Below are 13252 nucleotides of genomic sequence, written 5' to 3' on the forward strand. Positions count from 1 at the left end.
AACCAAGATCTTAGAACTTAATGCCATTGAAATAAGTAAGCACTATGTTTGAGAATAAAAACATAAGATTGCAAGAAATAAAAGAAAAGAGTGCCAAAGATTACCTCAATCGGGCTCACACTGAGTCACCACCATCCGATAGCACAAGATCGACGATCTTGCTTCAATCTCAAATCAGGAAAGCAAGTTTATGCCAGATCGCATCAATGGAATTGATTATCGTTTTGCTAAACCTTAAAACCCTTAGCTATAATCCATAGTTAAGAGATAGGAGAGAGAAATACCTCTGTAACCTAAACCTTTAAGTTCTTTCATAATGTGGAAGAGAGATAAACTTTTCTTAAGAGAGACCCTTAGGTTATTTCACAACGTGTGAGAGAAATAAACTTTTCTTAAAAGAGATAGATAAATTTTAAGTGGGATATGAGAGAGAAATATAGAATTATGTACAAGAAATTAGTTGTAGAGATTTTTTGATAGAGACAATTAATTTTTATAGGATTTGAACAAGATTATGGTTTTTTGGGGTTTTTCTTGGCTTGCCTCTTCTTGTGAGATTGAATATGGGCCGTCGATCAAGGGTGACTTGTGGGGTGAGAGCTCTGAGCCATCCATTTCATAGATGGGCCATCAACATTATGGAAGGTGCATGAACCCTTTATCCTCTTTTCCTAAACCATTTTCCCATCAATAGAAAATAAGTTAAATTAGTTTTAATTAAATATTGTGCATTCCATAAAATAGCACATCTCTACACATATTTTCCATAAAATCTATCAAAGATATCTCAAGTCAATATCTACTTCCATATTAAGTCAATATATGGTCAATACATACTCGATCCATAAGTATGTATTAGTGGGTCACCAAAGTCTAGCCGATGAGCTAAGGGTTCGCAATCTCAATCTGTGGATTACAAGTCCTCTCCTAGAACGAGTCCAAGTCACCAAGACCTGATGCGATCACAACTCTATGTCACAAAGGGGGATCTTTTGCACATGCATATGTTTCACCCTAAAAGGTGGATTTCTGGCTTTCTCGAACGATCTATTGATATGCATGCCGTGTGATGGCATATGGATGATGTTTTGGTCCCCGTCTTTATAGGCCACCATCATACACAATGGTCATACAGTCCCTTGGCTCATTCATCCGGGCACGTTTGCTGACATCATAAAGGGCTAACCCAGAACCCTCATCGGTTTGTTCTTCATGTCAAAGTAACATGGGTTTTTTCTAACCGACTGTCATAGATCGTCAAGCACAGTCTGGTATCTGCAAATATTGTTTGTATGGTATGGTCTATGAGGAACCACTTTCTCAACGAGTTCATGTTCCACTATATCATTTCATTTTACAAGCACTCATAAGGCCACATAAACCCAATACTCCATTACACAAACTATGGTAATTTCCATCGGTGTCCAAATCGATTGATGACTCCTTTATGTTACACAGTTGTATCGGAAAAGTGTTTGGTGAAGCGATCACTTTTATTGTCAAGATTGTATACAATGAGACTATTTGCCTTTGATATAAGATAGTCACATGTACTTATAACCATTTGATGCAAAATTTCATTAGCATATGTGTGTCACAAACTTAAAAAAAAAATATTTTGAAGTTTGAGCTTGGTCAATGGAATAAATGCAGCCACCTAATTTCACATCTAATTGTTAAGATTCATTATGACCATCTTGTACCAAAGGTAAAATAGTTTTATTCTATACTTTTTTTTTTTATTGTCGTTACTCATTTATCTACGATTTAGATGATTGAGGACCTATCAATTTAGAAATCCATCATTTAATCCCTCAAAAATTATTATAAAACAAATTTAACTTGAAGCCCTAAAAATGCTCCATCTTGAAAAGTTGATCAATATTGGATCAAGATCGTTTACTATAATGTATGCGAGATCATTTTTACTAATGCATGCGGGATTGTAATAGAGTTTCCTGTCACTAGGTTGAGAATGTTTCGTCCCTAAATTTTGGAATGCTAAAAATGGTTGTATATTACGAGATCATTTATCTTTGTTTGAGAAAGTAAATCTTGTAAATAATTCTATAGTCATGATGATCGAGACCATAAAATTTTATAGGCTTCAGGACCATACATATTACTGAAATAAGAGCGAAATGAAAGGAAGACTGAATGGAAGGGAAGAACCATAGACGTGGACATGCGACATTCAAAGTCCAAACTGGTTGGAAGACGGTCAGGGGCCACGCGGGACCAAGAATGGGTCCCCCTTTTGAGGGAAAAGGGCAAAAGTGAAAAACGGCAACATTATATCCAACCTCAAAGTACCAACTATCAGCTATTCTCAACCGCAAGGAAAAATTTATATTCTACTTCCTCGAGAGCATAGTGTCTATTTACTCCCTCAGGCAAAATCTATTTAGAATTAATTTTAGAGATATGATATCTTTTAACACAAAATTAACTTCAATATTTTAGAGATATAATATCTTTTAACACAAAATTAACTTTAATTTTTTTTTAAATTGTATTCTCTAAACACTTAAAAAAATAATATTTTATAATTAAATAGAAGCTATTTAATTTTTAAAGGAAAAGTACATAATGTGACCATTTACTTTTGATGCAAAGTAGTCATATTAATTTTGACAATTGGATGTGAAATTTGGTGGCTGTAATTATTCCAGTGGGCAAACTCAAAAACTTCAAAAAAAATTTTCTTGACCTCTATGACACACTAAAAAATTTCAAGTTGTAAGGAATTGTGACCAGCAAATATCAAATGTAAATGATCCCATCATATATAATCCCGGTCTCGTCATAGACGAGCCCAATTTTAAAAGATAAGATTTAAGTGTAGAAACACTTAAATTGGCTTTAAAAATAATCGTCTAATATGGTTAGGTGGTTCCCAATTCGCAAGTAGGTCATTTACCCAACAGATTATAAGTAGACTATGCTCCCGCGGGAGGACCATACTATAAGCGCTCTTTCTATAAGACTTTTGACATATTTCATTTGTTCACACCCGGGCAATGTAAATGAAAAAGAGTCGTCCTTGGGGCATATCACCACACGCGGCAGCAAAACCCCTTTTCGTTTCCCACACTAAAACTAGAGAGAGAGTGGAGGGAGAAAATTAAGAGAGAGAGAGGGGAGGGATAAAATTAAGAGAGAGAGAGGGGAGAGGGGTTTTCTAGTATTCTATCTACCCAATTTTCATTCATATCTAAAGCTGGCAGCGAAGAGAGAGAGAGAGAGGAGAGGCCTTCGGCACAGAGATACGTTTTAACAATCTCAATGTTCGTTTTCGCTCTCGAATGGTGCTCCGGAACTGCTTCCTCCAGGTATTTCCACCATGATCTCTCTCACTTTAACTCTGGCTTTGTAAGTTTCTCTCTCTCTCTTCCTCCCCTCCCCCTCCCCCTCCCCCTCCCTCTCTCTCTGGATGCTCATGTGAAAATGGAGTTTGTCTGGTGGATTAGGGTTTGGGACTTTTTGTTCCATGTTTCAGGGGTGTTGCGCCCTTTAGGGTTTTTTTTTTTGGAAAGGGTGCTCTGCGTACTTGTTTCCTTTTTCCTTTTTTATAGGTAAATCCATGTTGGTTTTCTTCTCTCTGTAGATGAGTTTTAGGGTTTTCTATGTCCCGAAACAGTAGGAAGGGGATTGAGGTGTGATACTAGGGCCCCATTACATTTATTATCTCTCAGAAGAGTTCGAGCATTGGAGTTCCTGATAAATGTTTTTTTCTCTTTTTTGGCAGTTCTGGTGTCAACATTACAATGGGTTTTGATGGGACTAAAGAATGATGACCAAAGCCAAGGGATAAAGGATTATAGTTATAATCAAGCACATGGAATGCATTGAATGCCTGGACATTGGAGGTTCCTCTGGTTTGTCATGTGATGACAAAGAGGATTTTAGGGCGTGTATAAATACTTCTTGCGGGCCTGCAATTGAAGATGATTATGGGTCGAAGAAAATGGTGGAATTCAGCAATGACGAGCGCTGGTCTGGTGTTGAAAAGATAGAAGAGGTTCTTCCCAAAGGTGATGATTTCGGTGAGAGATTATTCCCGGAATTCGAGCATATGATCGACAAGGAATACCCAGTATGTGATTCACATGTTTTGCTCAACGAGGAAATGCCAATGCCGTTATTGACAGTGTCTACGAGCATGGGAAGTGCAATGGCCTTGCAAGAGGAGAAGAAGCAAGAAGATAGCGTCTGCATTAATTCCAAGGAGGCTGAGCCCAATAGGCCAATCCTCAATATGGAGCTCGAAGAGAGCAAGCCCGGTGCATTGATCAAGGGGTCACCTGAAATGGGTTCGTGCAACTCCAGTGAAAGGTTTGCTTCCTTGGTGTCTCAGTTCTTAGAAGGTACGAAAGCGAGTGCTTCTTCTAATGGACAGTTTGTATCAGCCAATGCCAGTCAATTGGCCTCACGAGAGATAAAGAAGCAGGAAGTTGGTGTTTTTGTGAAATCAAAGGAGACTGAAACCGATGATCCAATGTCTCATATGTTTCTCAAAGGGGGGAAGGCTGGTATATTGACCGAGGGGTCACCTGAAATTGATTCCTCCAACTCTAGTGCTGGATATGCTTCTCTTGTGTCTAAGTTCTTAGAAGTTACAAAAGCAACTGCTTCTTCTGATTTACAGTTTGCATCAACTAATTCCAGTGCATTAGCACTCCAAGAGAAAAAGAAGCAAACAGATGGTGTTACGGTCAATTCAAAGGAGAGTGAAGCCAATCTGCAAATGCCCATTATGTTGCCTGAAGAAAACATGCCTGGTGTGTCGAATGAGCGTTCATCTAGAATGGGTTCTTACATATCAGGCAATAGCTTTGCTTCTTTGGTTTCTAAGTTCATAGAAGTTACAAATGCTAGTTCTTCTTCCAGCATTTATTATTTATCATCTGATGCCAGTGCACTGGCCTTCCAAGAGGAGAAGAAGCAGGCAGATGGTGTTTATGTTAATTTAAAGGAGAACGAATCCAATAAGCCTATCTCCAGTTGGTTGCTTGAAGAAAGCAAGCCTGTTGCATTGACTGAGGGATCACCTGAAATGGGTTCTTGTAACTCAGGTGATGGTTTTGCTTCTCTGGTTTCTCAGTTCCTAGAAGGTAAGAAAGTGAGTGCTTCCTCTAGTTCTCAGCCTGTATCAGCTGATGTGAATGCTCGAAGCTGTCTTAGTGGTGCATTGGCTTCTTCTTCTGGACACGGTGAAAGGGAATATTTTAATATTGGTAACACTATTGTGAAACCCGGCGTCACTGTTACTGAATGTGCACATTCTTCGTCTTCTTCGAAGAAATTTAGTACACCAATTAGAGTATTTGGGCGGTTAACGAGAGCCAGAAAAGCTGCAAGAGACAAAAATATGGCTGCTGCTTTATTGTTGAAGGATGCTAGTTGGTTCTTTAATAAAACCAAGGGCAAAAGGAGTGTAATCTCAAAGGCAGCAAGGTCCTCAGTTTGGGGAGGGTTAGGGAGTTTGATTCAGGTGTTTCAAGTTCAACAGAGTGACAATGCTGCCAGTGGGTTTCCTCTGGAGCTAGTCAAAAGCATAGGAGGTAAGAAAGTGGAGCGTGGAAGAAGTCGGGGAAGGTATCGTGCAAAGGCTAAGGTTAGTACCAAATCACAAAAGCCGAAGAATCCTGCCCAAGTCAAGTCTAGGCGTGCTAAGGCTCAAAGAAAGGATCAGCTGATTGCAAAGGAGAGTCCTCTTTCATTGTATCATCATGATGGTGGTAATGTCAATTTAAGTGTTGGGTGTCTGAAAAGTGAGGCCATGGACAATAATAGTGGGATGTTTAAAGCATCTCATGAAATCAGTAATGAAAATTCCAAAGCAGCAATGGAAAATTTTGATGTCAAATTTGGACTGGATGGCTGTGACACCAAGCAGGTCCATGAAGTAGCTGTTCAAGACGCTTCTGTTGATGGGTTCAAAAAATCAGTCTTATCTGTGGATGTAGATGTTCCGATTGGTGATTTGAAGCATGGGGATAAGGATTCAGAAAGCACATTGACACAAGATACGACTGCTGAAAACCTCATTGGCAGTTCATCTTTTATGCTCTCCTCATTTGAATATGGCGTTGACGCATTGGGAGAAGGATTCAGTAGCATGCATCTTGACTTTGGGGCATCACCTCATTTAATGGATTCTGATGAAACTGAAAGGAATGCCACTGTGACTGACAGGAAGGATGACCTCTGTTTACATGAAACTTTACAGTGTGGAAGAAGTTTTCCTGTTACGGCAGACACATCTCTAAGTAGTCAGGAACTTTCCGAGAAACGTTTTTGCTGTAAAATTCCATCACATGGAATGGACTCTACTACAGAAACCACATATCTTGAAGACTTACAAGATGAGGCTCCTACATGTTCACAGGCTGGGATTGATCCTATAATTACTCCACCATTGGATTTGAAACAATATGGCAGAAAGAAAGGAAGGAGAAAAGAAGAAGGCAGCAGAAACCAAAGTTTATTATTTGCAGACCTTCCTAAACAAGAAACCCTGCAGGGAGATTTGCTTGTTTCAGTTAATCAGAGTACGGCCAGAAGGTCAACCAAAAGTAGATCTGAGCAGACTTCCAAAAGGTCATCGAAACCCAGAAAAAACTCAGACCTGAAAAGCATGGGAAATCCCTTCGGTGAAAATTGTAGGGATGGGGAACTTTATGTGGAACAAGCGCCATTGAGGATAAGGGAATTCAAAATGGACCAAGGAGCTATGGAATTGGCAAGTAGCTGTGAACGAATCACATTATCTGGGCCAATGGGTATTGGTGCAGCTCCATCTGAGGAAGCGGGTGGTGAAATGTTGCAGCTCAATGCCAACAAGAAGGCTCAGAGGCATCCTAAAAAATCAAATGAAGTGAATAAATGTGGATCATACACTCCCACTTCAGGGGGCTGTAAAAAAGGAAGAGGTAATGGTTCGCAGAAAAAGAAGGTCGTACCTGGCCAGCATGCTACATTAACTGGTGAGCTCGATTCTGGCGTATTTTTTCATGGTGGTTTGTTCTTTCCTTTCTGCTTGCTTCACTGCTTGGACATTACATGAGTGTCACTTTGCCTGGTAAATGCCTACCTTTTCCTTGTTTTGTGAGAAAAAGGACTGAAACTAATGTTGCTAAAATATGCAGGCAGCAGCGACAAAGAACAAGAAACACTTCAAGATCAATGGAGGAAGGATGGTGGTAAAGGAGCTGCTGTTCAAGATGGGGCAGGTTCTGTTATTCTTGGAGAAAGTGGTGCCAATGCGGTAAACAAGTCTGCGTTGGATGCTGAGGTCCAGAGTCTTCCACCTCGTGTGGCATGGGTGCTGTGTGATGATTGCCAAAAGTGGCGATGCATACCTGCTACTCTTGCTGACATTATTGAGGAAACAAACTGCAAATGGTATTGTCCAATTTACCTCCTTTATGTTGCTTTTGAAGTTTCGATTGATGCTTAACGATTTGCTTTACACTCTTTGTTACAACACCTCCATTTTCATGTGAAAAGAAATATTGTCAGGGGAAAGAGTATTAACTTGTATATTTGATGTATTGATGTCTTCAACTATAAATGCTTGTTTGTTTATAGATAACTCAAATTTCTTTTGTATTTGAATATGAAGATCATAGCAGAAATTCTTCCATTGTCCATTCTGGACCATACATTTATCCTCATGTATCTTACATCTGTATCTAACATAGTTGATCAATTGGAAATTTATTAGTATTTGTCTTAAAAAAATAGTGAAAACAGTAATAATACTAAGCAAGTCAAGGCATTATAGTGACAAGAAACATAGGGAGTTTCAGTTCTCTAGAATTGTTTGATGTTTATAACGGCAGCAAATCAGGGCTTTACAATTGCAAGAAGGTCTACAACCCTATGTTAAACCATAGATTTGCTGAGATGTCTATCTCTGCATTTACCTCCCTTGCTATATGTTTTGGACAAAAAACTGCAGTCCCATCTCTATAGGTGGTTATTTCTAGTTCTCCACAAATATTCAGCATCTTTAAATGGGTGGCATTTCCCCTTCTTACAACCATAATAAAAGAATAATTCTGTATAATGTCTGTATGCACAGATTTGCATCCTAATAATAAAAGCTTGGGCTTCCAACCATTTCTTAGTGGAGGCAAGCCAGCCCCCATCTCATCTACTCAGACTTCCCACAGACAACCTCTCAAAATTGAGCTGGTTCCTTACTTCCTTTGAGGTTCCACTGAAGTTGATCACTAAGGCATCTACGCATGTCAGAGCCGGTTTCTTTTCAGTCAATTCCGGGCCACTTGAAAATACAATTGTTTCTTTTTATTCACATTTACTTCAGTACCTTCACACCCATGTCCACTGCCGTTCTCTTTGTGAATGGTTTGGATTGCACAAACAAACCTTATCTTTTATTTAGAACATTGAGGACAAAATATATTTACAATTTCTTTTTCTATGAACTTGGTAAATATCATTTGTTTAACTCCAACCTGTAATCGCAACAACCCAATTGCAAGATCAACATATACATGCACCTATTTATCTTTATATAGGCACAATTACTGCATGGAGACATGAATTAATTGTATATTTTTATCTAATTTTTTTAATTGTGTTCTACTGCAACTTTAGTAGGATTGACTACTTGTTAACCTCTTTCTCTTTGTTTTGATTAGAATGTTGGAGTCATTAATTTGTCCCTAAGAGACCTGTAGGGATCATTAGATACTGTAATTCTGTAAAAGATGGGTGCTTTGCATCTGTGATTTCTATGCAGTACTCTATTTCTGTACCTTCCATTTCCATGGGAGACTTCTTTCTTTGGCCAAGTCAGGAGAAGCTATCCTTTGGAGAACTACTTTTTTTCTTTCCTTTTTTTTTGGGCAAACTTTCATACAGAACCCCAATTTCTGTACCAATTTGGCGATAGATAGCCCATCCCCATTATTTTCTTTTAGGTAGTATTGAAGTTTTCCCTAAACATCTGATCTTACACCCTCATCCCCTCTCTCCCCTCTTTTCTCACTTTTAAAATAGATTACTAGTAAGAATTTAATGTACGCCGAATAAGGAAATAATCTTTCCTTTACCTCTTGCCCAACCCTTTTTCACCCCTCTTGTGGTTATCCCCCCCCCTCTCTGTCTCTCTTTCATCGTGGATATGCTGGCTCTCCTCTCTCTCTCTCTCTCTCTGATGTCCATGATGAGAGAGAGATAGGGGAGAGAACTAAGGGAGAGGGGTACAAGGGGTTGGGTGAAAGGTGAAAAAAAGATGATTGGCATACATTAAATTGTCGATGGCAAGGTTCAAAAAAGTGTAGGTGCCCACCTAGACAGTTGGGGGCCGGCCTGCCTAGAGTGGTACAGTTATGAGAAGAAGAAGAAGAAGAGAGAGAGAGAGAGAGAGAGAGAGAGAGAGAGAGAGAGAGAGAGAGAGAGAGAGAGAGAGAGAGAGAGAGAGAGCATGTGGTCTTTATTAGTTCTAAAAAATAAACCATTTATTTAACTCCTTTCTTACCTGTTAAAGTATGGAAAAATAGTTAGTAGTAGAAGAAGAAGAAGAAGAATAAGAAGAGGAGAGAGAGAGAGAGACCATGTGGCATTTGTTGGAGAGAGAGAGAGAGGAAGCAAGTGGCCTTTGTTGCTTCCCTAGGATGAAGCAGCCTATGCACACTAATTCAAAAAGCGGTCTGCCCAGTGCCTAGGCGGGCTAGGGGGGCCCTGGCTGCACCACCCAGGCCTGGGCGGACCAACTACGCAGGTTGTCCCTGGGCGCCCGCCTAGCATCCCGCCTAGGCGGGCGGCTAGGGGACTACTCCCACCTAGTGCAAAAATACCCATTTTGTAGGGTATTTTTTACCTTTTTTTTGTTTGGGTTATAAAAATGCATGAATATGTATTTTTTATACAAAATCTGTACCTAAAACAGGGTTGCTGGACATGTCTTGCTTCTTTTGAACCGAGGCACCAAGGGGGACCGCCTAGGCGCTGCCCGACGTTTTTTGGATCATTGGCAAGGAAGAAATACGTGTGCTTTGTTGGTTCCCAAGATAAAATATTTATTTAACTCATTGCATGCGTGTTAAAGTATGGAAAAAATAGTAAAACAAGCCACCAAATAATAAAACAAGCCCGGAAATAGAAAAAATAAAAAAGGTTGTTCCAAGGCTTTGCCTAGACGCTCGCCTTGAGGCAACCTTGCGACCTTGGCTGCCTAGGCCGGCGCCTAGGCGCAAGGATGCCCAGGGCGCCCTCCTAGGCATTTTGGCTGCCTGGCCACCCACGCAATTGAATTTTTGAACAATGGTCAATGGCAATTTTATGTTAAAAAAGTGAGGAAAGAGTATAGAGAGGAGATGAGGGGGTAAGATGGAATGTTTTGGTACACTTTAATGCAGCCTGACAGAAAAATATGGGGAGGGGCTATCGCAAAATTGGTATAAGAATTGGGGGTGTGTATGAAAATTTCCCTTTTCTTTTTCCACTGCATTTTTAGGAGAACATAGTTAAGGCCAGTAAAACTTTTGGAGGAGAACATAGTTGACACAAGTAGTACTTTCTGTTGCTCATATAATTATAAGTCTAAGCATGTATCTTAATAGTTGATTTCTGTGCGATCTTGTTGATGCAATGACATTGGTGTGGGTTTTTAGTTGGGTTATTTTGGATTTCATATCCTAACAAGGCTAAAATTTATCCACTGAAAGGACATGTAAGGATAACTTGGACAAGGCATTTGCGGACTGCTCAATACCCCAGGAGAAGTCAAATGCTGAAATCAATGCAGAGCTGGACATATCTGATGCCTCGGGTGAGGAAGATAACTGTGGTTCACGTCATTGTCCCAAAGGCCTAGATGCCAGACAGTTGACAGGTAGCATATTCTATTATATTTTTCAGCTTCCTGAGCTGACTTGCAATTTACCATCATCTGCATTATGCTTATGTCATGCGATTGATGCGCCACTTTCTTGATGTTAGATTTCATGTCCTTGCTTGTTACATCTTCCTTTGTTACATTTGTAGCTTCGCAGCAGATGTCTTGGACGCTTATTGAGCATAATATATTTCTGCACCGTAGCCGTAAAAGCCAGACAATCGATGAGGTTAGGCCTGCCTCCAAATTGCTTTATTTATTTAATTTACGTGGAAGAATTAGATTCCCTTTCACTTTTCTGCTACAACCTTTCCTGCATTTGAGTCGTTGCAAGTAAGGTTAAAACAATTCAAGTCTTACAAGTTTGAGTATCAGTTTGGTTTTGTTGGAGCGGAAGTGCATTCTTCTCAGCTGATTTTCTTTTCTTGTGAAAAGATAAGGGGGACTATTGAAACTTCGGTCAAAGTTCGCTTTAGTTTTGGTTGAGCTTTGGATTTTTAAAGTTCAAAACCTGCCCTAAAGATATAGGTGAAGAATTGAATGCAGAATGATAGCTATTTCTTTTCCAGAAATAAGGATAAAATATTCTCCTCTAATGTTGATCATTGAGCTACTTCCCAGTTTAGGATGGGGTTCAAAAGTGAGTTTGGGTCTGACTATAACCTAAATATCTGAGAACATATGAACTTATTCATTCTTGAAGAATATTGCTTAATGCATTGTATAAAAACGGTTTGTGGGAGATCATGTCTTCTGCTGACAACTGCCATCCTCTAGTGTTAATATATTATTAAACTTGGTAAAGTTTGGGAAAAATGTGGTGGCATTATTTGTGTTTTATGAAAATGAATGCTGTGGTTTGTTTCATCAACCATATCAGCATAGTTTGTTTAGTGAACTGATGTTCTTTAGATGGTATCCACTTATTTTTATATCAGAAGATGGAATTTAATTCACTGAAACTCTAATGTTTTTCTCATCCCTTCATATGGGCTATTTTCCTAATTATTCAGCTGTTATTCTCTTATCAGATTATGGTTTGCCATTGCAAATCTCCTGTAGATGGTATCTTGGGTTGTAAAGATGATTGCCTGAATCGGATGCTTAATATAGAATGCGTTCAGGGTACCTGCCCTTGTGGGGATTTATGCTCAAACCAGCAGGTTCTTTACCTATGTTCCTATATGTTTTCAGTTACCTAATTCATTTCCATCGTAGAAATCGGTATAATCTTTGTTGTTTTTTTCTTGTCTCAGTTCCAACGAAGGAAGTATGCCAATTTTAAGTGGATTCGCTGTGGAAAAAAAGGCTATGGCTTGCAGCTGCAGGAAGATGTTTCTCAGGGAGATTTTCTTATTGAATATGTTGGAGAGGTGATTCTGAGTTGGCCTTATGGTCTTTAAAGATCATGCTACCTTAAGCTCGAATCTAGTTAACATTCATGGGTGAACTTATGTTACTCAATGAATTTGAGACTATCTTGTTTCTATTGTTTCAATTTACTTAAAACTTATACTGTTCATCAATATAACATTTGTACTTAAGTTGGGTTGGTTGTTTGACACATTTGTGGAATTGTATGAGCAGGTGCTGGATATGGCTACCTATGAAGCGCGTCAGAAAGAGTATGCAGCTAGAGGTCAAAAACATTTTTACTTCATGACATTGAATGGGAACGAGGTGTGCTCTCCCCTATACCTGAGCCATATTTCATAATTTTGTAGAACCTATTTTTGCTTTGAATTATGGTCTCTTTAATTCTCAATATATTGCATTAATTGAGTTAGTTGAGTTATATCTTGCTGGCTTGTGATGCATTACTTGTTCGGTTGGCTTTTCGGTGTTGCTGACTATATCTTGGGAGGCCAACCTTTTCAGTGATATGTAATGCGTTGGTTATTAGACAAAAGCAAAACAAACAGGAAAATTGCTAAATGGCAAGGGGAGTCAGGAAAACAATTTATAAAGTTGAAAAAATGAGTCAATAGATGAAATGGTCCATCCAGGATTTGGGTTTGGGGTTGATAGGTTAAGGTGTTGATGATTGCAACACTATGTCCTAAGTGCAAACCATAATTACTGGAATCGCCTATGTTCGATCTTAGATTCAGGAAAGGGATCTTCTACTGATCTCTTTTTCAGAATTTGGGATCTCGATCCCTAAAACACAAGGATCGAGTTCCTTAGATTTAATCTTGTATGGACATCAAATTCCGGCACCCTCAATCAGGTTTTTCAGGTGATGCATTATATACAAATAGCCAGCTGTATTAGCACACAAAACCATGAATGCGGATGCTAGACAACTACTCAAAGTTTGGAAGACATCATTAAGTGACCAATGTAAGGAGCTCATAGTGACTAGGCTATGGTGGTATT

At 39.2% G+C, this 13252-nt stretch overlaps 1 protein-coding gene across 2 annotated transcripts in view; it reads left to right on the forward strand.

The window, feature by feature from the left end:
• The first annotated feature begins 3244 nt into the window (after window positions 1-3244).
• The window catches only part of EFS (histone-lysine N-methyltransferase), a 30221-nt gene continuing 20213 nt past the window's right edge, over window positions 3245-13252 (forward strand). For both annotated transcript variants that reach the window (XM_011626070.3, XM_088851478.1), the window contains exons 1-8: window positions 3245-3332; window positions 3749-6989; window positions 7152-7407; window positions 10704-10870; window positions 11023-11102; window positions 11905-12036; window positions 12130-12246; window positions 12461-12553. In XM_011626070.3, coding sequence (XP_011624372.3) covers window positions 3839-6989; window positions 7152-7407; window positions 10704-10870; window positions 11023-11102; window positions 11905-12036; window positions 12130-12246; window positions 12461-12553 — 3996 coding nt within the window. In that variant the 5' untranslated portion in view covers window positions 3245-3332; window positions 3749-3838. The remainder of the gene's footprint in view (window positions 3333-3748; window positions 6990-7151; window positions 7408-10703; window positions 10871-11022; window positions 11103-11904; window positions 12037-12129; window positions 12247-12460; window positions 12554-13252) is intronic.

Source organism: Amborella trichopoda, chromosome 11 (assembly GCF_054954075.1).
Source record: "Amborella trichopoda isolate Santa Cruz 75 chromosome 11, AtrichopodaSantaCruz75HAP2 v2.0, whole genome shotgun sequence".
NCBI lineage: Eukaryota > Viridiplantae > Streptophyta > Magnoliopsida > Amborellales > Amborellaceae > Amborella > Amborella trichopoda.